The sequence below is a fragment of the Orcinus orca genome, chromosome 12 (genome assembly GCF_937001465.1).
Source record: "Orcinus orca chromosome 12, mOrcOrc1.1, whole genome shotgun sequence".
NCBI lineage: Eukaryota > Metazoa > Chordata > Mammalia > Artiodactyla > Delphinidae > Orcinus > Orcinus orca.
Genome location: NC_064570.1, coordinates 68,384,374 through 68,411,127, shown reverse-complemented (window position 1 = coordinate 68,411,127; position 26,754 = coordinate 68,384,374). Strand labels below are relative to the sequence as shown.

Below are 26,754 nucleotides of genomic sequence, written 5' to 3'. Positions count from 1 at the left end.
AGCTAGAGCTCAGACAGTAATCAGAACACCATAATAAGCTGTGCTCATTAGTTTGTTTATAGCAAAGCCTTTGAAGGTTTGATGTACTATTTGAACAGTAGATGATCTACTTAATCTTGTTTTAAATAATTAATTTTTATTGACTAATTTTAGAACTACTAAAGCCCAGATAAACCAAGAAATGCTCTTTGATTTAGGGACTGAGGGTGTGTGGGACTAAATTAAAAATGCTGGTTTCACCTTAAGGTTTTAGTATCCTAGAATAAGACAACTCTAATAACTAAATCAGCATAATTCAAGTAGATGTCCATTGAATATCACAGGATCTTTAGGCTTAAATACTACTTTTGCTTTTCTTTAGTTATCATCTCAGAATTGGAAAGGCACTGAATGCCCATTTATTTTTTACCCAATTTTAACTCCCTTCTAAAACATCACTGATAAATAAATGGGCCTTTGCTTGAAGACTTCTAGAGAATGGTAACTGTGTAATTCAGTCCATTCATAGCCTGCTATTAGATAATCTTCATTGTGTAAATTGTGAAAAACTACATTCTTAGAGTTGCCATCCTTTGGATCTAGTGCTACCCCTAAAGCCATACCTAACAAAGTACAAATCCCTCTTTCGTGCCATAGCAATTGAGATGCTTAAGGATCGTCATCATGTCCACACTTAGTCTTCTTTTATTCTAAAGACTAAAAGCCGTCCTGGTGTGGCATTATTTTAAATCTACAGTCATGATTCCTGACCTTTTAGTGCATTTTGTTTGTTGTTCTTATTCATGTGTAATTCTCAAAACTTATGTGTACCCCAAATGCTATCTGGCAGGCTCTGAAGTCATTGGTACTCTCATCCCCTTCATCTTAGTGTTACTTAAGATGACATTACCTTTTTGGGTGGCCTTATTCTCACAACTCAGCGAGGTTACTAAAATCACAAAAATTAAGAAAAAAGAAAACTACTCTTAAATTATTTACATTTTTATATGTTGTGTTTTGGCACACAAAGTAGTCTTTTTTTTTCTTTTTAATTTCACTGTGTTAGATCCATTCTGCCTCTGCAACTTGTCAGTATCATTTAAAATCTTGATTTTGTTAATTCAAGATTTTTGTCCTTCCCTGTTTAAGCAGATCTTATTAGGATACACTCTGTTGGCATCCACGTTCTTTTTTTTTTTTTTTTAATTTATTTATTTTATTTATTTTTATTTTTGGCTGCGTTGTCTCTTCGTTGCGGTGCACGGGCTTCTCGTTGCAGTGGCTTCTCTCATTGTGGAGCGCGGGCTTCAGTAGTTGTGGCACGTGGGCTCTAGAGTGCAGGCTCAGTAGTTGTGATTCACGGGCTTAGTTGCTCCATGGCATGTGGGATCTTCCTGGGCCAGGGCTCAAACCTGTGTCCCCTGCATTGGTGGGTGGATTCTTAACGACTGTGCCACCAGGGAAGCCCGGCATCCAGGTTCTCGATAATAACCATTAAAAAGGTCATATCCAAAAACCTACCCTATGGGATACTTATAGAAATCTTCTTGCTTGCCCTTCAGTCTTTTAGCCAATGCCGTTTGATTATGGTTGTTTCATCAAATTCACCTATTTCCTTATGTCTGGTCCATGGCTCTCCTTTTTGTCTATCAGGATTTGATGAAAGACCACAAGAGGTACTTGGCTAGAGTTGTATTAAGTAAGATTGTTTAATATTGAGGTTAGTCTGATCTAATTAATTTTTAAATGAACTTTTTATTTCAGAATAGTTTTAGATTTACAGAAAAATTGTGAAGAGTTTCCAAATAATCCACAACCATTTTTCCCAACTGTTAATATCTTACATTAGCATGATACATTTGTTACAATTAATAAATCAATATCGATACTTTGTTACTGAGTAAAGTCCATACCTTACTTTGTTACTGAGTAAAGTCCATACCTTATTCACATTTCCTTAGTTTTTACCTAATGTCCTTCTGTTCCAGGATCCCACCCAAGATACCATATTACATTTAGTTGTCATATCTCCTTAGGCCCCTCTTGGCTGTGACAGTTTTTCAGACTTCCCTTGTTTTTGATGACCTTAGCAGTTTTGAGGAGTACTGGTCAGGTATTTTGTATCCCCTCAGTTGGGATTTGTCCGATGTTGCTTTCATGATTAGACCTGGGCTTATGGGTCTGGGGGAGAAAGATCACAGAGGTACAGTGCCATTGTCATCACATCATACCAAAGGTACATATAATCAACATGATTTCTCACTGTTGGTGTTAACCTTGGTCACCTGGCTGAGGCAGTGTGTTTGTCAGGTTTCTCCACTGTGGAATTACTTTTTCCCCCCCCTTTCCATGCTGTACTCTTGGGAAAGAAGTTACCTTGTACAGCCCACACTTAAGAGGTGGAGAGTTAAGCTCCACCTCCTCGAGGAGGCAGTATCTGCACAGATTATTTGGAGTTCTCCACAGGAGATTTGTCTTTTCTTCCTTATCTGTCTATCTGTTTAGTCAATATGGACTCATGAATTTTTTTTTATACTTTGGTGATAATCCAGTACTACTTTATTTTGTTGCTCAAATAGTTCAGCTTTGGCTCCCAAGAACTCTTTGAGTTAACTTCTGTGTCCCTTTGACATACCCCATCATTGTGAGTTATGTTTTTTATTTGAATACTTCCTTGTTTTCTGGCACTACAAGATGCTCCAGGCTTATTGTGCATATTTCCTGCCCTAATCCTAGAATCAGCTATTTCTCCAAGGAACCCTAGTTCCTTTTATTGGAGAATAGTATTGATATTAGAAACCAAGACCTGGTAATTGGGTCTGCTCATTGCTACTGAGGTGTCATTGCCTCTAGGACCTCTCAACAGACAAAGTAAGAAAATATATGTAAGTATAACTAATCTGTGTATGTACACATATCTATAAATGTTTCTGTATGTAACCAGCTGTATCTATATTAAACTAAATGTGAGAGTTTATACTGATGTCTCCAACTCTAATCTATATCACATGGATTATTCTAGCCTTCTCGCTTACCTGTAATCTCTCACTTCAATAGAATGTCATATAATTGGAATCATACAGTATGTAGCCTTTTCAGAATTACTTCTCTTACCATTGGCCGGCCATCCATATACTTAATCAATTCTAGTATACATGTATAGTGGTTTCAGAATTGATAACCTCTACCCCTGTGGGTACAGTTCCTCTTTCGATTCTTGCTGACTCCACTCATCCAAAGTTAGGTGAGCACCCCATTTTCCCACCTCTTTCAGTGAAGTTCTTTCATTACATTTGTAAGACAGATTCTTTTGCCATATTCTATGTTCTATCCTGGACTTCCCAACCGTCTAGATATTTTTTTTAATTTGCATACCTTGAGTCCTTCTTCATGCTGTAAAGTTCTGTGGGTTTTGACCAATGCATAGTATCATGTATTCACCATTACAGTATCATACAGAATAGTTTCACTGCCCTAAAAAAAATTAACTGTGCTTCACTGATTCAACCCTCTCCAGAACACCTGACAACTACTGATCCACTTACTATCTCTATAGTATTGCCTTTTCGAGATTGTCGTATAATTATAGACTTTTCAGTCTAGCTTCTTTCACTTAGCAGTATACATGTAACATTCATCTGTGTCTTTGTGTGGCTTAATAGGTCATTCCTTTTTATTGCTGAATAGTATTCCATTGTGTGAATGTACTGTAGTTTGTTTATCCATTCACCTATTGAAGGACATCTTGTTTGCTGCCAGTTTGGGGCATTTATGAATAAAACTGCTATAAACATTGGCATGCAAGTTCTTGTGTGAACATAAATTTTCATATCAGTTGGGTAAATACCTAGGAGTAAGATTGCTAGGTCATATGGTAAGACTATGTTTTGCTTTGTAAGAAACTTCCAAACTGTACTATTCTGCATGTTGCTCTACATTCTCACTGGCAATTGGTGTTGTCTATTTTGGGAATTTTAGCCATTTTAATGGGTGTGTAGTGATATCCCATTGTTGTTTTAATTTGTGTTTCTGTACTGACAAGTGATACTGCACATCTTTTCACATGAATATTCGCCATCTGTATATCTTCTTGGGAGAGGCATCCATTTATATCTTCTGCCTACTTTTTAATTGTGTTGTATTTTCTTTTTAATTTTTATTGGAGTATAGTTGATTTACAATGTTGTGTTAGTTTCTGCTGTACAGCAAAGTGAATCAGTTATACATATACATATATCCACTCTTTTTTAGATTCTTTTCCCATATAGGTCATTACAGAGTATTGAATACAGTTCCCTGTGCTATACAGTAGGTTCTTATTAGTTATCTATTTTATATATAGTAGTGTGTACATGTCAATCCCAATCTCCCAATTTATCCCTGCTCTCCCTTTCCCCCTTGGTAACCATAAGTTTGTTTTCTACATCTGTCACTCTGTTTCTGTTTTGTAAATAGGTTCATTTGTACCATTTTTTTAGATTCCACATATAAGTGTATCCATTCAATATTTGTCTTTCTCTGACTTACTTCACTCAGTATGATAATCTCTAGGTCCATCCATTGTTTTCTTTTTGTTGAGTCACAGTTCTTTGTTATATTTTGATACAAGTCCTTTAGCAGATAGTTGTTTTGCAGATATAGTCGGTTTACTCTGTGTCTTGTCCTTTTTCTTTACAGTGCCTTTCAGAGAGCAGAAGTTTTAAATTTTAATGAAGTCCAACTTATCATTTTTTTCTTTCATGGATTGTGCTTTTGGTGTTTTATCTAAAAATAATTACCAAACCCAAGGTCATATAGATTTTTCTCCTGTTTTCTCCTAAAAGTTTTATAGTTTTGCATTTTATATTTGGGTCTGTGATACATTTTGAATTAACTTTTATAAAAGTGTAACCTAATTTATGTTTGATGAATCTGTCTTTGCTTGTAACAGTCATGCTTTTTTTCCTGACCACTCACAAGCCATGTTTTTTTTTTTTTTTTGCGGTACGCGGGCCTCTCACTGTTGTGGCCTCTCCCGTTGCGGAGCACAGGCTCCGGACGTGCAGGCTCAGCGGCCATGGCTCACGGGCCCAGCCACTCTGCGGCATGTGGGATCTTCCTGGACCGGGGCACGAACCCGTGTCCCCTGCATCGGCAGGCAGACTCTCAACCACTGTGCCACCAGGGAGGCCCACAAGCCATGTTTTTAATATATTAATTTTGAGACTCTTAGGAATATATCTATTCCTCTAGTCTACAGTTTGCAAAATGTACCTTAAGCCCCATTTTGAAAATTACATCTTCCCATCTATTTCCATTTTCTCCATTGTTTGTTCTACCTTTTCAATTTAAAGCTTATTATCAGAAGCACCATAAGAATAAAGGAATCCTCTTTTTCTTCGTCATCATAAATAATACATAATCAAACCCAAGGAGCAGGTCCTTCTGAAGAAGTTACCCATCTCCACCACTTTGATTACATTCAGCTTTTTTGGTGAGCTAGGGGTCATCTTGAGTTTTAGCTTTAATAACAGTCCTTGGTCCTGAGCCTGCTGCTTTTCCTTCTTTTGTATATGTCATTATTGTAAAATCTAAACTCTGAAAGAGCTCCCTATTAACAGTCACACTGAATTCCTTCAGCCCTTTCCCTTCCACTTCTATTTTGGAATAATTTGCAATGGCATAAATTGTATTTTTATTAGCTTGCCTGTTCTTTCTTGAATCCTAAGCCCTATGGTTCTCTCTCTTTTTTTTGAACCCCTTGGTTTTCAAAGGAAATTTCTAAAGCTTCAGCTTTTCCACAGTACTTATAAATCCTCCAGAGCTTTGTGAGAAAATAAGTCTTTTTTTCAGTAATAAACTTTGCCTTTTAAAATGAGCAGGGAAAAAGTGCTGCTAGGTTTACCCGATATTAACATATGTAAAATGTAATTATATTTTAAAGGGAGAGGAGATGGGAGGAGAGAACAAATGGTAACTAATAATTTCCAGGTAAATAGTGTGAGGCCAGATCTGATTACATGCAGCTGAATTTGTTTTCTAATAGTAAATCTCCAGTTCTTTTGCTCATTGATACTTTTCCTATATTTTTCATGTGTGTGTTTATATCTTTACCTGTCTATGTAGAGAATACCAAAAGGGGTGATTCTGAGACCTAGACTTGTATCTGTTGACGGTTTTTTTGTGTGTGTTAGGACATTTCTTATAGAAAGTCACTAAAAAGAACACCTTATAGCCTATATACATTTAGTACTCTTAGAAATACAGTTTTCTTAACTTGTTTCTATTTGGTTGTCTTTTTTGGTTTTTTTTTGCTTTGTCTCTCCCTTTTGCTCTTAACTGACCTTGTTATAAAAAATAAATCAGTGGAGCATTTTAGATTTTATTTTTAAAAATCACTGCTAAATTAGATTGCCTTGTGTTTAGGTTTTACTTGTGTATAACCCTTAGATCATTGAGGATCAGTGACTCTGGATAGAATTAAGCTGATAAAACTTAACTGCAGTAAAATTGTGAAAGTGTTCAATCTCCCATTTCAGGCTGATGCTTTATTTTGCATTTTGTTAACCTTAATAATATTCTCCTATTACATAATGAGATATAATATGGTGACCACCAAGATTTTATTTTTACTAAAAATGATTTTAAAACATACACTCATTGGCTTTTCTAAACATCCTAGAAAAATTCATTATTTCTGTTGTGATGAGTATATTTCATAATGATGTTACGTGGATAAAGTTGTCAGAATTTAATTAACTATAATAGTAATAATTAAATCTTATTTCACACAAATTTTAGGGTTACGTATTTACTAGGTTCATCTATATCATGGAACATTTTTTTAATATTTAAAAATTCTGATTTATATCAGTCATGTCAAAGAATCAGTTATGATCATAACTTAATGACTTAATGACAAAGCAAGCAACATGATTTAAGAAATTCTGAAATCTTCAAGTGAAAATTTTGTTTATTGTATATGTAGCTTGTTCTTCCAGGAAAAGGTGAGAGGTCAGGTGAAGATTAAGACTATCCCTAACTGGTAATTTGAACACTGAAATATAGTTACCTTAGAGCAGTGGTTCTTAATCCTGGCAGTGCTTAAATCGCCTGGAGAGTTTTTTAGAAATACCAGTGCTGGAGGCCTACCACAGACCAATTAAATTAGAGTCTCTGGGTTTGAGCCCCAGGCATTAGTACTTTTTAGAAGTCAAGATAATTGTACAGCCAGGGTTAAGAATCACTGATGTAGAGCTTAAAGTGTTAAGTTTTTATTAAATTTCTGAATTTGGATTTTTTTGTCTAACAATGCTGAATTGATTTTTAATGCATTTTTTTCTTGTGGGAAAAAAACAACATAAAATGTACCATTTAATCATTTCGAAGTGTACAGTTCAGTAGTGTTAAGTATGTTCATAATGTTTTGAAACAGATTTCCAAAACTTTTTCATCTTGCAAAATTAAGCCCTGTTTTAAACAACAACTCCCCCCTTTCCCCATCCTTCACTTCCAGCCCCTGGTTAATCAGCATTCTACTTTTTGTTTCTATGACTTTGACTACTTTAGATACGTCATATAAGTGGAATCATACTGTATTTACCTTTTTATGAGTGGCTTATTTCACTTAGCATAATGTCCTCGAGATTCAACTGTGTTGTAGCATGTGTCAGAATTTCCTTCTTTTTTAAAGGTGAATAATACTGCATCATATGTATATACCACATTTGTTTATCCATTTATCTATTGATGGACATTGGATTGCTTCTGCCTCTTGGCCCTTGTGAGTAGTGCTGCTATGAACATGGGAGTGCAGATATCTCTCTGAGACCCTCCTTTCAGTTCTTTTGTGTACATAACCATAAGTGGGATAGCTGGACCACATGGTAGTTCTATTTCTAATTTTCTGAGGAACTTATAGACCGTTTCCCTTAGAGGTTGCATCATTTTATAGTCCTGTCAATAGTGCACAAAGGTTCTAATTCCTCCACATCCTCACCAACACTTATTTTCTGTTTTTTTGTTTTGTTTTGTTTTTGATAATAGACATTCTTTTGGCTGTGAAGTGATACCTCATTGTAGCTTTGGTTTGTATTTCTCTGGTGATTAGTGATGTTGAGCATTTTTTCATATGCTTGTTGGCCATTTGTATATCATCTTCAGAGAAATGTCTGTTCAGATCCTTTGCCCATTTTCAATTGGATTATTTGGTTTTTGTTGTTGAGTTGTAGGAGTTCTTTATATATTCTGGACATTAACCCCTTATCAGATATGATTTGCATATATTTTCTCCCATTCTGTAGATTGCCTTTTCACTCTGTTGCTTCTGTCCTTTGATATGTAAAAGTTAACTTTGATGTAGTCTCATTTGTTTTTGTTGTTGTTGTTGTTTATACCTTCTTATCACATCCAATAAGTCATTGTCAAATCCAGTATCTTGATGCTTTTCCCTATTGTTTTCTTCTAGGAATTTTATAGTTTTGGGTCTTACATTTAGGTCTTTAATTCATTTCAGGTTTTTTTTTGTTTTTTGTTTTTTAATTTTATTACTTTTTTGGCCACACCCTGTGGCATGTGGGATCTTAGTTCCCCAACCAGGGATCGAACTTGCACCCCCTGCAGTGGAAGCACGGAGTCTTAACCACTGGACCACCAGGGAAGGCCAGGTTTGTTTTTTTATATGGTGTAAGATAAGGGTCCAGCTTCATTCTCCTGCATGTGGATATCCAGTTTTCCCAACACCATTTGTTGAAAAGACTATCATTTTCCTATTGAGTGGTCTTGGCAACTCGTTGAAGATTATTTGACCATATGGTGAGGGTTTATTTCTGAGTTTTTTCTATTCTGTTGCATCACCTACATGCCTATCTATGTGCCAGTTTTGATTAGCTTTGTAGTATATTTGAAGTGAGGAAGTGTGAGACCTCCAACTTTGTTCTTTTTCAAAATTGTTTTGGCTGTTTGGGGTCCCTTAAGATTCCATATGAATTTTAGGATAACTTTTTCTATCTCTACAAAATAGCCATTGCAGTTTTGTTGGGATTACACAGAATCTGTAGATTGCTTTGGGTAGTTGGACATCTTAACAGTATTAAGTCTTCCAGTCCATGAATATGGGGATCTTTCCATTTACTTGTGTCTTCTTTAATTTCTTTCAGCAATGTTTTGTAGGTTTTAGTGTACGAGTCTTTCACTCTCTTGGTTAGGTGTATTCCTAAGTACTTTATTCTTTTTGTTGCTATTATAAAGGGAATTGTTTTCTGAATTTCCTTTTCAGATTGTTCATTGTTAGTGAATAGAAATGCAACTTATTTTTGTGTTTTGATTTTTATATCCTACAACTTTGCTAAATTCGTTTATTAGTTCTAATAGTTTTTTGGTTTTTGGGTAGAATCTTTAGGGTTTTCTACCTATAAGATTTTGCCATCTGCAATCAGATGATTTTATTTCTTCCTTTCCAGTTTGGATGCCTTTTATTTCTTGCCTAATCGATCTTGCTGAATAAATTTTAAGAGAAAATATAAATTGTATTTTTAAAAAGGAATAGATGATGCAGATTCATGTAGGCCATGATGGTAATTTTGGAATTTACCCTTTGAAGTCAAAGGGACACCACTTGGGGGTTTTAACTAGAAGACAGTCCAGCGTGTGCTTTAGGAAAAAGAAAAGGCGCCCTGCGTCCTAGTGGAGATGTGACGGAAAGAGTAAGAGTGGCTGCAGAAGACTAGTAGAGTGCAACAAAGTGGTCTGATAGATAAATGATTTGGGCTGGGAGGTGGGGGTGAGTAAGTGGTTGGCGTAGGGATTGAGAAAAATGAATAGAATTGAGTACTTAGGAGTTAGAAGTGACAGGATTATATGGTGGATTGTAGGTTAGGATGAGGAGGAGGCAGAAGAGAAGAACTTTAATGCCAACTCTTAGTTCTGGGCTGAGGTACCACATACTGTGGTGTAGAGATGTTTGTATGCAGAGTTTGAGATGCTTGTGAAACAGCTGCCCAGAGATACTGCAAGGGGAATTGTGAGCAAATCTAAGTGTGGAGATATACACCCAGTAAACAGGTTGACTCCACTTTGCGGGGGAATCCAGGACCTAGTCCTAAGTTTTGGTGCATGGTACATGATCAGTTAATATTTGAGTAAAGATTTATCGCAAATATTCAACTTATATATTGTAATATATTTAAAATTATCTTCCATGTTTTTCTTTTTCACTATTATGTAAGTAGCATTTTATGGGAAGAAGGCCATTATTACTTTTTTAATTGAACTGGCTGAATATCATTCATTTACATTGCCATTTTATGTCATCCAGCTCTCAATAGGCTTGAATGTAGTAAACCTGCATTTTTCCCCAAGTACATAAATACAGACAAAATAGATAAAAAGGCTACACAAGTAAAATTCAAGGTATTTTTTCATTTTCTGGGATGGGGATGGGTAAAGCAGGGTAGGGAGTGAAATTTGATGTGACTAGGTAGTCAAGGATAAAGATAACAAAACTTTTTTCATAAGTCTGGTAGTCTTTGATGTGCTATTATAACTCTGTAAGGAAAACATGTCCTGGAGTAGAGAGAAATAGAGAAAGATACAGAGGAATTGGGACAAGGAAAGCGTAAAAGAAAAATGGAGAAAAGTGAGGGGAGTGAGTTTCCCTCCCCTGAGGGGGAAGTTCTGAATTGAGTATTGTTGAATGTAATCTAATTTTGATCTGTTTGAAACATGAGCTTCAGGATACATTATTATTTTCCTTTAAAAGCTAATGCTACTTCACAGCTCTTTACTGCTATGTAGTGCTGTTCTGATAACTAGTAGACACACTAGTTAAATAAGAATTTTTATTTTTTTCTCATCACACCACTGTGTTAAGGTGGAAGTTGCAAGACCCCATTATTCTGGTCCTGGTTCTGTCATTAACTGGCTTTATGACCCTAGAAAGTCACTTGCCTTCTGTGAGCCTCAGTTTACTCATCTGCCAAATGATGGAGCTGGACAAAATGATCTATAAAGTTCCTTCTGCTCTAATATTCTGTATTTCTTTGAAATCAATTTTGCCCTAAGCGTGGCAAAGGTTTCCCATTGTTTAAAAACACACACACACAAGTATATTTTGGAATGTATAATAATAGCATATATTCTGCTATACTTGTTAGTACAGAAATTATTTTGTGTAATTGTCGTTCTAACTATACATGCTGCTCTTTGAGATTTTAGGGACTATTTGAAATTCCTTCTATTAAGATTGTCATTAGTTTTGTTAAAAAAACTTGCCACCTTTAAATAATGTCTTTGCCATGATCTTCAGAGTTTGTTGATTATGAATTTTTGTGGGAGTATTTGAAATAATTCCCAGACTTTTTATTGCTAGTTTCCTGGAAACTCAAGCTGTATTTTAAAGTCTGTGACTTATAGCTGGAATAACTTTATTTTAACTCTCTTTCCTTAAATTTGTCGTTGAAAATCTTTACAGATTTTACTTTGGCCATTGAACTAAACTGTGAAAAGATATTTGCCATATAACTGTCTTAACCAGGATCGTGTCATATTAAAAAAAGAAAAGTAATGCCCTGTATATGTCAGACATATCATCAGAGGCACCAGAGGGTTATGCAGATAGTGTTATTTATCTGTGTTCAGTCTTTATACTTTTTGGTTTAGTTTAACATGTAAAGAATAGAGAGTAGCAGATACAAAGGTCTAGACTTCAAGAAAAGGATGAAATTTGTGATCCTATGTTAAATTGCTTACATGCTCATGGTTTTAATACTGAGGAGCCATAATCATACTATTTTATAGAAGAGTATTTTCATAGTGGAGTACAGTTAGATCTAAAAAAATAAAGGTACTAGAGGGTAGGAAAGGATATTTAAAGAAGAGAAAAACATCTCTTATTTTCCATCTTCTAACCCAAAACTTACTCACTAGACATGTCTTCCAGTCTGTTCACAAGTGAGAAATTGTGTATTTTATAGTGTTTATAGAGCATTTAAAATTTTATTACTGAAAGCCTTCCAAAGGTTTCCAGCTAGCCATCACCAACTAAATTTTTAAACACGATTTTCATCCTGGTAAAGAAAACTTAGGGAAAAGTTTAAATTTGCATTTGTTAAAATTTAAAATCTCCTTCACCAAAAAAAAAAAAGTTAAATTTTTATTTGTAGTTGATCAAACAAGCACTAGGAAATTTAAGATTTCAACAGAACAGAAATTTATTATGCATTAGTGGGTCTTAAGCAAGTGTTGAGGTTTGTTGATTGGTATTTTAAAAACCCACAGAACTTTCAGCAGACTACCCCCACCCCCTTATTTATTTTTCCATAGATATTTAAATTTGTTCTACGACACTCATTAAGGCAAGGTAGACTTCACCTTTGTAAAATGAAAAATACATTAACAGTATTGAACACAATATTAGCTGAATTTCATCTTCTTGAATATCCAAACATCCTTTTGTGGTTTCCCATGTAAGTGTGTAATGTCCTAACTGCAAATTTCTAGAAATGCTAACGCCTGGTATTCAAGAATAAAGGCTGTGGGGAAGAGAATTTAGTATTATTTTAAAAACAATGAGTTTCAGAATTCAATGTAAAATTATTTTTATAATCAGGAATTTAACTCACCTCATTGTAAATGGTACTTTCAGGGGCAGAAATATTTAATGCAGCTCTAAAAAGTTAGCAGCATAACTCCTTCTGCTTATAAGGTCGAGTATTTTGTGATAGCCTGAGAGTAATAGGAAACTGCAACAACAACAAAAAAGAGTTCGTTTCTGTGCTTTAAAAAAATATTCCTTGTAAGTATTTGTATTGCAAATGAACTATTACCAAATGTTAATAATCTATTATGTCTTGTTTTTTAAAGTGAATGAATTTTTAGCTTTTGAGGGTCCCATCTTGTTGGATATGAGAATTAAACATCTAATCAAAACAGATCAGTTAAGTCAAGCAACTGCTCTAGCAAAGCTGTGTTCTGACCATCCAGAGATTGGTACAAAAGGTAGTTTTAAGCAAACTTACCTTGTCTGTCTTTGTACATCATCACCAAATGAAAAGTTAATCGAAGAGGTGAGTATGTTTTCTTTTGTTAGTAATTATTTTTTAAAGTGAAGAAAATAATTTTTAATTAGATTAGAATGTCTTTGACTTCCATTTCTCTTAGTGAAGAGCCATTGTTGTCAGTCTTAGATCTGGGGTGTGCTCTTAGATAGTGATTCTAAGCAGCTTTCAGAGTTATACGTAAATATTTCACCTGGCTTCTATTTTAAATAATTTGGCTCTTTTAACTGCTTTGGCTAAATTATGGGAAAGATGGCGGTAGCTTAATTTAGTTAGGATGTTTGTATTAGTTAGTGTTTGGGCCTTAATTTCAGTTTTACCTGACTTCAAGATACTTGCAGATTTTTTTCTAACTGGCTAATTTAAGTAACTTAAAAAATTTATATGACTTCCTGCTAGGAATACTTTCTCTCTCTCTCTTTCTCTCTTTCTCCCTATATCTCTTCCTCTCTTTATCTGTCTATATATGTAAATATTTTATTTGCATATTAAATGTAAAACTTTTTCTTTGTAAGACAGGTGATTCTGTTTTGTTTTTTTTTACTTCTAGTTGGCATAAAGCATAGTATTCATGTATTTGTGTATTTTATACTACAGAATTCAAAAAGTAGAATCATGATCCAAATGGGAATTTTGCAATTGGAGGACTCATAATTCCAAAATGAAGTTGGAGACAGGGTAGGAGAATTGAAAGTTGTTGATCAAAAAGCAGGGAATATGTATATAAAGAGTATAGATAAAACTATAATACATTGGACAGTGTTGTGTGAACATTTAATGTATATGTGTCTTATATCTCTAATATACATATCTTTCGACTCCAGAGCGATAGAGAATGGAGAACAAAGGGATTGTGGGACAGATTTTAGGATATACAAAGAGAGAAGCTGAGATAAACAACAGAGAAGACAGTTAACAGAGCATGCATGATCCCCTGAGTAGTCAGAGAGAGATTGTAATCAGAGTCCAGAAGAAGGATAACCTCGGACAGAAAGCTAAATGCCCACATGAGGTTAGAGGCTGTAATTATAATGGTGATTGACTTTTCTTGAGAATAGAAAATAAAGAGGAAGATGATAGCCTTGGACTGAGATTAGAAATAAGCCTGTTGTGTATGTTGAGGATAATGAGGATACTGGGAGAGTGATGCCAGGTAATTTCTAGGCCGGGTGGAGTAGAGCCAAGGGCTCTAGCTTAGTTAGGGGAGATATCATTAGTTTAGACCTTAGCAGTTATTTTCTTCAATAATTTCTCTTTTGTCTCAGGTAATGGCTTTTTAATCGCTGTATAACAGGAGCTAAATAGAAGATAGAAAATTTCTTATTAGTTCAGGATAACTTTGTAGACAAGTTCATTGGCAGCTGTATCAAGTTTCTTGGGATAACAGCCTTTGAAATGTGTGTAACATTGTTTTTTAGTCTTTAAATAAATTAGTTATTGTGATGCTGCATTTTAGATATTTTTCAGCTCCACTAAAGTTTTCATTATCAGTTCAGTCCCAGCCCTTAAGTCAATCTGTCCATCCGTCCATCCTTCCTTCAGCAGATTTTATTAAGTAAGAGATGTGTGCTGTCTAAACACTGAGGGAATTTAAAAGTAAGGCATAGGTCCTACCCTAAAGAAGCATAACTTCTAGTAGGAATCTATCTAAAGACAGGGTGGTTAGGTTAACTTTGAAAGTCCTGTTTGAAGTTGAAGACTATGAATTTGTAATCTCCAGGAAAAATCTCTATTTCTAGCTGTCTTGAATAATCAAAAAATCTTGCAATACTGAACTTAAATTCCCTTTTGGTCTAATTATCCAGAGTTAAGTACCAGCAGCCCAGCCTACTCTGGGAGAGCCTCAGAAAAATTCTCTCTGAAGACCCTGGGTATCTCTGATGTCATATGAAATTATTTTTTCCTTCTCTTGTTAAGCAGGTGGAATTAAGATATTTCATGTTTTTTAAGCAGAGTTCGCTCAAGTCTCTTTCCCACCCCAGGAATAAAACTAGATCACATAGTGTAGAACGGGATGGGATATGTGTAAGTCTACACATTCCTTGTTAAAAATCCCTTTTTGCTTAGAGATTGTTTGATTACTCTTTTATGTTTCTATTACAAACATATAGAAACTGGTTCTTCATTGTTCCAAGTGGAGTAAGTTATTATTTCTGCCCCAAGGAAAGGTAATCACTTTGGAACAATTGCCCAGACATTGCCCCCTTCAGAAGAGGTATGCTACATGACCCGCTTCAAACATTCACTTTACCTGTCTGGTTCTTGTAAACATTTGAGGTCTTTACCCATTCCTTAGAGTAGGCAGGAATAGATATTGGAAAGAGTCAGCCATGGTCTGATCTATAGTCCTTTTGAGGAAATCCTTGTCCAAGTGAGCCAGTAGACAAGGGATTGACTATTTCTCAGGACGCTTTCAGTGTGATAGAGGTAGCAGAGGAATGGGACTGAGATGAATGTTTATCTGGTTTCTCTAGAAGGGATTTTGGCCTGAATTCTTGGTGTAGGTGTAAAAATGAAGTTAGCGTTGTTTATTTTATATCCAGTATTTATTGGTTTTGTCGTCAAAATAAACATAGTGTTAAAAAAGTAAAATCTATCTTGTGTCTCTCTAACCATTATTTCCACATTTAATACTCCTCTGACTAATCATTAAGTGTGAAATTTGATATTTCTGATACTTTTACATACACACACACACACTTTAAACATACTTAAACATACCCTGGCTGCTGGTCACTTTTCCTCCTCTTAGTTTGGACATCTTTCCATATCATTTCTTTTTTTTTTTTTTTTTTTTTTGCGGTACGCGGGCTTCTCACTGTTGTGGCATCTCTCGTTGCGGAGCACAGGCTCCAGATGCGCAGACTCAGCGGCCATGGCTCACAGGCCCAGCCGCTCCGCGGCATGTGGGATCCTCCCGGACCGGGGCACAAACCCGTTTTCCCCTGCATCAGCAGGTGGACTCTCAACCACTGTGCCACCAGGGAAACCCCTCCATATTATTTCTTATAGATCAACCTCATTCTTTCTCATGGCTGCATAATTCCATAGTATAGATTTATAATATCTTAGCCAAACTAGGGGACATTTAAATTGTTGCCTTGTCCATACATCCTTTCATTCTTCTTGGGGGTATACTGGTAGGGTAAATTTCTGTAAGTGGAATTGCTGGATCAAAGAACCTACACATCTTAAATTAATAAATAGGGCCATACTACCATCCAAAAAAAGATTATGCCAGTGTATACTCCCATAAACAGTATATGAAGTTTTTTTCTTTCCTAACACTATAGATTATTCGTCTTTTAAATCTAGCCTAAGATTTTTTTTTTTTTTGCCGTACGCGGGCCTCTCACTGTTGTGGCCTCTCCCGTTGCACAGCACAGGCTCCGGACACACAGGCTCAGCGGCCATGGCTCACGGGCCTAGCCGCTCCGCGGCATGTGCAATCTTCCCAGACCGGGGCACGAACCCGTGTCCCCTGCATCGGCAGGCGGACTCTCAACCACGGCGCCACCAGAGAAGCCCCTAACCTAAGATTTTGCTACCCTGAGAGTATAAAACAAAAACAAACAGTAGCTAATTATTTTAATGTGACGGGTTTACCATTTAAGTCCCTTTCTAGATGGAAAGCAATTTCATTTTGATAAGCAAAAGACTATTCCTAAAATATGTTAAAGCTAATACATTTTAAAAGTATACTTGGTAAATGTATGTAAAATATTGATGAAGTGTTGTATATTTTTTGAATATCTTATAGAAAGAGCCATATTAAAACATGGAAGTCATTATTCACATTTTTGAAATGATTTTTATGCTTTACAAAGGGATTTAGCATAGTATATCTTTAACAAACAGATCATTTTAATTGGCTTTAAAATTTTTATTCATATTTCTAAATTTTCTGGTATTAGATTTTTACTCATTTTTCAGAGCAATACAAAATAGCTATCTGTAATGTATAAATAGTTCTTATATTGGTAATCCTTACTTTATGCTGCCTTGGATTATAAAAAATAATTCTTGCTCATTGATGGCTAAATTTGACCTGTATTTCACTTGCACAATTTTAATTAAGCCATTTATTAGTTTAGGTTTCATTTTCTCTTTAGTGTCCTATTTTTTTCAAGTGGGCCACCTAGTGGCAAATCGGGAATGAAGGCTATCAAATAGCACATAGTAAAATTGTTTCCTTAGTACACCTATAAAAAGTGAGGTTTTCTGTATTATTGAATATAGCAGATGTTTCAGTTGGTATGTTGTATATATGTGGATAAATTTATAGAGGCTACCTTACATAGATACAAATATATATAAATATATATATATATATTTTTTATTATTATTTTTTTTTTGCGTTATGCGGGCCTCTCACTGTTGTGGCCTCTCCCGTTGCGGAGCACAGGCTCCGGACGCGCAGGCTCAGCGGCCATGGCTCACAGGCCCAGCCGCTCCGCAGCATGTGGGATCCTCCCGTACTGGGGCACGAACCCGTGTCCCCTGCATCGGCAGGCGGACTCTCAACCACTGCGCCACCAGAGAAGCCCTATATTTTTAATTATTAAGTATAAGCTAATGTAGGTAATATCATTGGGAAAATAAATTTCTTTCCTTATATATAATGTACACATTTTGCATTATATGAAAATTCAATAAGAATGGCTTAGGTTTTAGAAGAACAACAAAAAAATATTTGATTCAAAATAAATCAGACTTTCAAGATGTAAGAATTTTTGTTAAACCTGAACATGTAGAATCAATATTTGGTAAGAAAGACCCTCAGTATGCTTGTGCATGTAGAATTCTAGAAAGAGCACAGACTTTGAAGCGAGACCTGGGTTGAAATCTTGACTCTGCTAATTAAGCAGGTAACTTTGAGCAAGTAACTTAACCTCTCTGAGCCTTATCTCTATAAAGAAATAGTATTTACCAGGCAAGCTATCATGTTGATTAACAATGCTATTTCTGAAGAAGCTGGCACAAATAAATGAATAATAATAGTAGCTGCTGTTTACTGTGTTTATTGACATCTTATGTATAAAATGTTAATGATACCTACCTAGTAGAAAAGTTATGATTAAATAATAACATACATATATAAAATGTCTAACAATGCATTTAACTTATTGTAGATATTTGAAAATATTAATTATATAAATATATATTGTTCAGCCCTTTTTGTGTTTGTTTACATAGGGTCACTTAGAGATAAAGATTTGTAAGAAAGAGGCAGACAGAGGAGTAGTGGAAAGAGTACTGTGCCAGGGAGTACCAGGACTTAGGTTTCAGTCATAACTCTGACATTAACTTCATACTTCCTTTAAGAAATCATTGTTGTTAAACACATAGACTTGGAGTTGGGTCTTTTCTTATCTTAGTGTTTTCTAGCTCAGTGTAATGTATAAAATGGAACCTCTGAATCTATCCCCATGCAATCGTTATCCTCATTACCAAAGATCAACCTCAAGATTACCCTCATTCCCATTCAGACACTTGTTTAATCCTAAACATGTTACATTTTACACATACACACACACACTTTTCCCGTACTCAAAAAGTAATGAGACATAGAAGGTCAACAGGGAGGTGTATAGTTACCTCTGTGGTACATGGGTGCTAGTGGTCTGTATTAATCTTCAATTATTTTTGCCATTTGTCAGTTGTACCATGTTGGAATTAATCTTTCTAATTCTGTGGAACACCAGTGATTTGTGACTGTATGCTGTTTGTCAAATCCTTATCTTACAGCAAATACTTGTAGAGATCATAGGTAAATTCTGTTTTATGTAGTAAATCATTGTAATGAGGTTATAAATTTTAATTTTTAAAAAATAAGCATTAGATGTAAGTGCATAATTAAATGAAGCAAGTTGCCTTCATCTAGGTTATACTTATGCATGCATGACTGTTGACAAGCTTTGAGATGGAATGAATTTATGTGAAAAGAAAAATAATGGAGATTTATAGAAAACTGAGGTGAGCTTCATTTAAAAGTGGTATAGCTACATAAAATGTTTCATACTATACTTGTTTCCCTCCAATATAGACACTTTGTTTTTCTAGTCTATATCCAGTAGACATTTCTGTCTTTTTGCTGATTCTAATGCTTTTTAAATTACTGGATAAAGGGGAAGAAATACAAGTAGCAGCTTTTCTTTTTCAGTATTATAGACCTGATTTAATGGGTAGAGGTTGCTTATAATTAGCATTAGTTATTTACATGTAAATGAATGCTTATAAAGGTCTTGAAAATCATTGGTTCTCTGACTTGAAGAAAGATTATTTCTTTAAACAGCAGGCTAGTCATGACAAACTGTGAATTGATAGTGTATGAGTTAATGAGGTTTCACTGATGAAAATGATCTGTAAATATCTAATAAAAATTATAAAGTGTATTACTGTATATTCTAACATAAAACCATTTTATGGCATATTTCTATATCCTTTCCCTGTAGATTTCAGAAGTTGATTGCAAAGATGCCCTAGAAATGATCTGTAACTTAGAATCTGAGGGTGATGAAAAAAATGCTCTTGTCTTATGTACTGCATTTTTATCACGTCAGCTTCAACAAGGAGATATGTACTGTGCTTGGTGAGTTGATTTTATTTTGAAAGGAGAAGTTTGTTCAATAAGATTACAGGATAGGTTGTGCAGATAGCTTAAGAACATATTTTTTAAAATCTTTTTAGTGTTACAAAGACAAAAAGCTTATTTTCAGATATTATATGCTGTGCAAACTGATTATCAAGTAGTTCATATTATAACTTTAAAAACTTTATGTTAAGGACCACACAACTCCTTAGTATACCAGCAATGATCAATTATGATTAATTTTTAAATGTTGGAAGATGAAAGAAGGGCTTATGTCTAATGCCACAATAAAAATTTTTTCAGATATGTAATCAACCTCTGATTTAATGTGTATATTTTTGCTCTGCATATTGCAGACTTTTTTTTACTACATAACTAGCTGCTAGTCATTTATGTATAGAAATATAGTTCATTTCTGTGAGGTATCATTCTACCTCACTAACTTCATGGTACATTTCCTAGTGGGCAAACCTGTTATATATAATCCTTTGGGAGGATACAGCTAACAGAGATGATGACTTCAGTTAACTCAAAAAACTTAAGATCAACTGTCTTAAGTTAGTGTTAGCTAAAACTGACAATTTATCTGGTCAGTCGACAGCATTATTAGTCTTCAGTGTTGTGTTGGTATTGTGGAAAAACAAAAGAAAATTTAGTTTACAACGTTCTGATATTTAAGGATATTTACCAAGTGACACACGTCATATAAGTGAATATAGAACAGGCAAGCTAAATAAATGGTTGTATAATCAAAAAGACTAAAGTTTATAATTGTAAAGGTTTTCTGAACAGTTGAGCTCAGTTATGAAGGAAAAATTGTATATGCAATACAGAGAAGATTGATATAAAAGGCCGGTAGAAGGATTCTGAAGGGAGAATAAATAACATGTATTTATTGAGGACAAGTAGGTTTTCTATATAACAAATATTAATGATGACTAAGAAATTAATGTGTTATATTGGTTTACAAAAGGCATCAAAGTCTGGGTTTTATATGAAAAGCAAAAGCAGTCTATTAAAAGCCCTTAGTAGAAGGGGGCAAAATAGAAGTTTATGTTCAAGAAACACTGTTTAAGACTAACAGTTGAGAATGGATTGGAGCCTGAACAATGAGGGCGAGTTGGGGGTAGGAAGTGGCCATACAGGGAATTGAGCTGAGATAGGAAAATCAACTAGAAAGCCAGTAAATAGTCCAGCTGGGAAGTTACGAAGTTTTCCTGTGGATGTGGGGTGGGGTGAGAGAAATGTTGAAGATAACAGTCTTGAGGATAGTAAAAAGCAGAGGCTGATAGATAGGGTCAGTGATAATGATGCATTAAATTAGAAGAAGGGTGAACTGGAAAGAATGTTAATCATCTTTTTCATATATTGAGTTTCAGGTTTCAAAAGAGATCAAAGTGGGGAGGTCTTATAAAGAACTAGAAAGGTGAAAGTGGTCAAGACTGGAGAGAGATTTTTGAAGTCCTCAATATGAAGGTTAAAATCCAGTAAATGAGCAAGTTATTCAGGTGGATGGTGAAAAGGGCACAGTTGCTAGGAGTGGAATCTGAGGAACTAATAGGAAAGGCCTGTATGGAAGAGAATACTTGAGAGGGGAAGTTGAAGCCAGGAAGAAGATTTTTGTGGAAGTTAACTATGGAGGACAGAAGAGAAATAGGACAATAGGTAAAAGGGAGGAAAATTCATCAGTTCAGTAGGATTACTTTCTAAGAAAATACAGTGTAATTGCATTTGAAATAAATTTCAAAGTTTATTTTTCAAAGTTTCTTTTATTTTTTCACTGCTGTGGCACAGATTAGTTATTTTCTTCTGGGTTCTGTGTCATCCTTGATTCTTAACATTATCTAATAATTTAAATTTAAGTTAGAAGATAAAAATTAAATGCTTTTTAAAAATCATTATGCCATTGAAGCTTTTTATATATACACACACATTTTGCACTTTCTTATTACTTTAAAGTTCAGATGTGGCCCAAAGTTACCATTTGTATAACTTGTTTAAATGTCAGATGCTTTCCTAGTAAAAGGTAGTGAGTGCTTCTCTGAGATTCAGAAATCTTAATCAGTAAAATAAGTCATATCTTGATTTTTATTTAATAAGTCTTTAGAAATTGAGATTTTTTTCTTTTAAACCTCATTCCACATATAGAATTGGAATCTGTAACCAGTTTTAATTTCACATGTAATTACGAGCCTGACATGTTCATGATTTTACGTGATAGCTCCAGCTTACTTTACTTTTTTTTTTTTAAGGGAACTCACTCTCTTTTGGAGTAAATTACAGCAAAGAGTAGAACCATCTATACAAGTGTACCTAGAAAGATGTCGCCAACTTTCTTTGTTAACCAAGACGGTATATCACATTTTCTTCCTGATTAAAGTTATTAATTCAGAGGTAAGAACGATCAAGGTATCTTATCTTAATTTCAAATATATAAATTACCTTTAATAAAAGACTTTATTATTTTGGCACCTCTTCCAGTGATTTTTGTTTATTTCATTTAGTGCTTTGAACATTGATTTTCTTATTAGTCCTTGATGATACTTGATACAGAGAAACTTAAAAATGCAAATGAGAGCCAGGGGCTTGCTCTTAGCCTGGAGAAAAGCAATATACATAATACTTGCATTTTATCATTCCACAATTTTTACTGCTAGGTGTTATACTATTTTGATAATTGGCTCTATAGAAATTTAGAAAGTGTAAAGAGAAATATAGAGATAGCTTCCTTTGCTAGCAGTCTGGCAGATTACGGTATCTAAAAATCCTTCTTCTACAAAAGACCCAAAAATACTTGATAAAATAAAACAAACATTGTTCTTAATGTATAGCAGCTGAGATTGCAAGAATATTGGGGAAATCCCTAGGCTCAAAAAGAAGAGAAACCTAAAAACTGGAGTAGAAATTTGAGCTGATGCTAGGGTTCTCCTACCCTGGTGAGGTTTGGGGTATGTTACTAAGGGGTTTGAGTTTTTATATCCACACAGGGATAAGACAAGAGATGGGATCTTGGGCCCTTTCAAGTTGGGGATTTAGAACTGAATTCTGTGTTCCCCTCCTTCCCTCCACCAACTTTTGAAATACTATGATTTCATTGAAAAGTGGACTAGAAAAATATTATACTGTGTAACACAGGTGATGATAGGGAACCATGTGCATGTCCGACTGGACTGTGGGTCAGAGGAGGGAAATGTTTTCCCTAATAAATTGTAACCATAGGTCTGCCCTCACACGATTTGGGGTCCACATTTACCCTGTCGTATAACCAGGAATCCCCACACCAGGTGAGTGTCAGGGAGGAAGACCTTTTCCTCTCCCTTTTCTTCTTAGTTATGTTGGCTGATCTAAGAATTAAACTGACAGAGGACAGATTAACAAGAGAAGATCAGGCAAAAGTTTAATAACATGTATACATGGGAGAGACCCAGGAAAACTGAGTAACTCGTCAAAATGGCCGAAACTCTCACCTTAAATACCATCTTCAGCTAAAGACAAGAGGATGTTGGGTGTAGTGGTTTAGGGCTTCAGAGGGGAGGAAGGCAATTCACATGAAGATGGAAAAGCAGTGTTTGGTAAACCAATGGTGTGCCGGGCCATGCAGAGACTATCAGACACGGTGGACTCTGATCTCCAGGCCCTGCAGAGTTTCTCCCCACCACCCCTAGCCCATATTCTTTGCAGAGATCTCTGGTGACAGCTCTATTCCAGAACAGGCCCTCTGTCTAAATTCTTTTAGGCAGTAACAAGTAGGGGTGGCGGGTAACAGGAAGAACTTCCTTAGTCTTCTGTTTCTTAAAAGTAATCAGCCTAACATAATCCTCAGGTCAAAGAGACACATTTGGTGGTGACAGATTTTGCTCCCTTACATAAGTAGTATTTAAGAAGGTAAGGATGGAGTCCTGGGCTGGTAATGCCTGGGATCCCTGGCAGAAGCAAATGAAGAACTGCTTTGGAGGGACATACCTTCAGTACAGGATTCTTAGATAAAACCCTTCTTAAGATGGGTTCACCATCAAGATTTACAAAACAGAGAACAGTCTGCCATGAGGGAATTTTAGAAGAGAGAACTAACAATAGCGTTAAACATACAAGGATAAAAACGATAAATTACATATATTTAAAGACATAAATAAGTTAACCATCAAGCTCTATTAAACATATGAAACAGTCTGACATGAATGAATTTCAGTAGACAGAATGATAGAATTATTTGCCTAATACTTTAAATAATACAGTTATCGGATAAATTATAAAATACATATATTTAAAGATATAAAATAAGGGATTGAAGTATGAGAGGTCCTATAAAAATGACCAAGGAGATTTTAAAAAGAGTCAAAAGAACTTTTAGAAATACAAAAACATAGTCATAGAAATGAAAACACTTAATAGTTGGATTAAACAGTAGGTTAGACACAATTCAAAAGGGAAGTGATGAGCAGAGATTGCGTGTTTCCATTTATCTATTAGCAAAAATCAGAATCCAACTTTTACAAAATTAATTTTTCTTATAGTAACCCTTGTAGGATGCACTTGGTTTCCCCTTTAAATGTACACGGAAGTCACTTTCCAAAGTTGCTAGCACTGCATGGAATGGTATGCCAGACAGGTCTTAGGAATCCTTGAAAACCGGGATGTAATATGATAAGAAGTATTTTTAATTAATGTATAATTTTGTTTTTGAAAGTAGAAACCAAAAGACATTCTTATTCTTTTTAAAAAATATCTTTTAAGATCTATAGCTGGTCGGTAAATCTTATATGTATCTTTGCTATTCTTCTCCTGAAATAATTTCTCTTCATTTTCAGGAGTAAAGAACAGGACTGAGTCCTTCTGCTTTCCAGTTTTTATCAACCTTAACTCATCCTACTTTTTCATTTTATATGTCGTAGCGCTGCAGTTAAAAAATAAACTTAACAATAAGTTTCTATGTAATTTTAAAATATAGGTTGTGCCACTACTTTATATCTAACTTAAAGAGCAGCATGGCAAAGTAGATGGAACTTGAAACTAGAAGCCAGACAAACTGGGTATAAATCTTGACTTGTTGACCACCTGGTAACCTTAATCACTTTGGATTTCATTTCTTAATCCGTGGAATTGAGGAGGTTAGGTAACAGGGACTCTCCTCCCTCAACCTTACATCCTGCTCACAAGGACACCTTGTTGCAGAGGGAGGAAAAATCTTGGACAAGAGCTACACTGTCCATTATGGTAGCCATCAGACACTTATGGCTAGTTAATCTAAGTAAAATATAAAATTCCGTTCTTCAGTTACAGTAGCCACATTGTAGGTGCTCAGTAGCTCCATGTGACTAGTGGCTCCCATACTGAACAGCACAGATGAAGAACATGTCCATCACTGCAGACAGTTCTGTTGAGTAGTGCTTTTCTAGAGAGACTTTGGGCTCAGAAGTAAAGCACATAAAAAAGCACTTAAAGTATGAATAGCTTGGGAAAGTTGTCCAGGGGAGCAGGATAATGTGCAGTGTGGTAATTGCTCTGCCCCAAAATCTTGTTTCCCATTGCATAAAATGTCTGCCTTTGTTTTTATTTTCTGAAATCTGACCAAACAGAAGTTTTATCTTAAAAGTAGAATCATAGATGATTATTGTTTTAGGACTATGAAAGAGACCTTAAAGTTATGTTGTAGTGACTGCGTTCTAGTGTAACTCCTCATTTTTTTACATGACGAAATTTAGCCTCAAGGTTGATGATTTGGGTTAACTGGTGCCCCCCCTTTTCTCCCCAAAACTCCAGGAGTTGAAAATTATTGCCCAGCTGCTCACATATTACCTAAGATAATTGTTTCCTTCTTAAACTCTATTTGAGATTTGCAAAGGAAATGGAGCAGATAGCTTGGTTCATCATTTTATTTATGCTTTTTCCTAGACCCCTGAAGTCCGAGTGTTGAAAAATATACCCCTGCCCTTAAGGATCTCATATCTGTTGATGGAGACACACTAACAGTTGCAGTGTAATATGGGTCTTTCAAATATAGAGGGATATCAAGACTCCTGAGAGGGAGAGCACATTGCTGAGCATAGTGCCTGGTGTAAAGTAGGTGCTGATTGAATAAAAGAAGAGGGCCCTCTAACCCACTGGTCTGTTTAGACTCTCAGATAGTGATGGCCAAACAAAGCTGGAGAGGGAGAGTGTTCCTAGTAACAGAAAAAGGATGAAAGGTAGTGTAAAGAAAATACTGTTTTCTCCTCTATTCACTACTCACTGAATACTTCCTGATGACCAAGTGTGTGGAGATTTTTTCCATACCAGGTAATCCTCTGATTCTCCAGACCCCAGCTGGGTGTCGTACAATTTAACTCAATTCTGACACTGTTCACCTAGAGATAGCATAGAATCCGTAGGTTAAGGGCTCAGTCTTATAAGACTGCCCTCCTCCCCCAACATCGGCTACCAGTCTTGAATCCAGGGTGTCACCTGTGCTTCTGACCAACTGGCTATAAATCAGAGGTTTCCACAACTTTCTGGTCAGATTTCATTAATTTACTAGAGTGGCTCACAAGAACTCAGGAAGACAGTTTACCAGCTAGATTACTGGTGTATTTTGAAAGGATTCAACTCAGGAAAAGCCAGATGGTAGAGATGTACAGGGCAAGGTATGGGGGAGAGAGTGAGCTACTCTCCCCCACCTCTACTTGTTCACAAACCCAGCAGCTCCCTGAACCGAGTTCTTTTTTGTTTGTTTGTTTTTGTTTTGTTGTTTTGTTTTTTGCGGTACGCGGGCCTGTCACTGTTGTGGCCTTTCCCGTTGCGGAGCACAGGCTCCGGACGCGCAGGCTCAGCAGCCATGGCTCACGGGCCCAGCTGCTCCGCGGCATGTGGGAATCTTCCCGGACCGGGGCACGAACCCGCATCCCCTGCATCGGCAGGCGGACTCTCAACCACTGCGCCACCAGGGTAGCCCCTGCACCGACTTCTTTATGGGCTTTTATGGAGGCTTCTTTGGCCATTGGTAATAGATTCAGCCTCCATCCTCTCTCTCCTCCTTGGAGGGGAGGGGGACTGAAAGTTTCAACCCTCTGATCACAGGTTGGTTCCCCTGACAGCCCCCAGCCTGTGGTTATCTAGGGGCTTTCAGAAATCATCTCATTAATAAACTCCAGTGTGATCGAAAAGGCCTTATTA

The 26,754-nt window shown here is 35.8% G+C and overlaps 1 protein-coding gene across 2 annotated transcripts in view; it reads left to right on the top strand.

Moving 5' to 3' along the window:
• Positions 1–26,754, top strand: part of ZNF292 (zinc finger protein 292) — an 88,445-nt gene that overhangs the window by 49,940 nt on the left and 11,751 nt on the right. The window contains exons 6-8 of one of the 2 annotated variants that reach the window (XM_033418858.2): positions 12,820–13,022; positions 19,469–19,605; positions 21,858–21,999. In XM_033418858.2, coding sequence (XP_033274749.1) covers positions 12,820–13,022; positions 19,469–19,605; positions 21,858–21,999 — 482 coding nt within the window. Of the gene's footprint in view, positions 1–12,819; positions 13,023–13,673; positions 13,692–19,468; positions 19,606–21,857; positions 22,000–26,754 lie in introns of those variants that run through there. The other variant, XM_033418859.2, reaches the window with a different exon arrangement.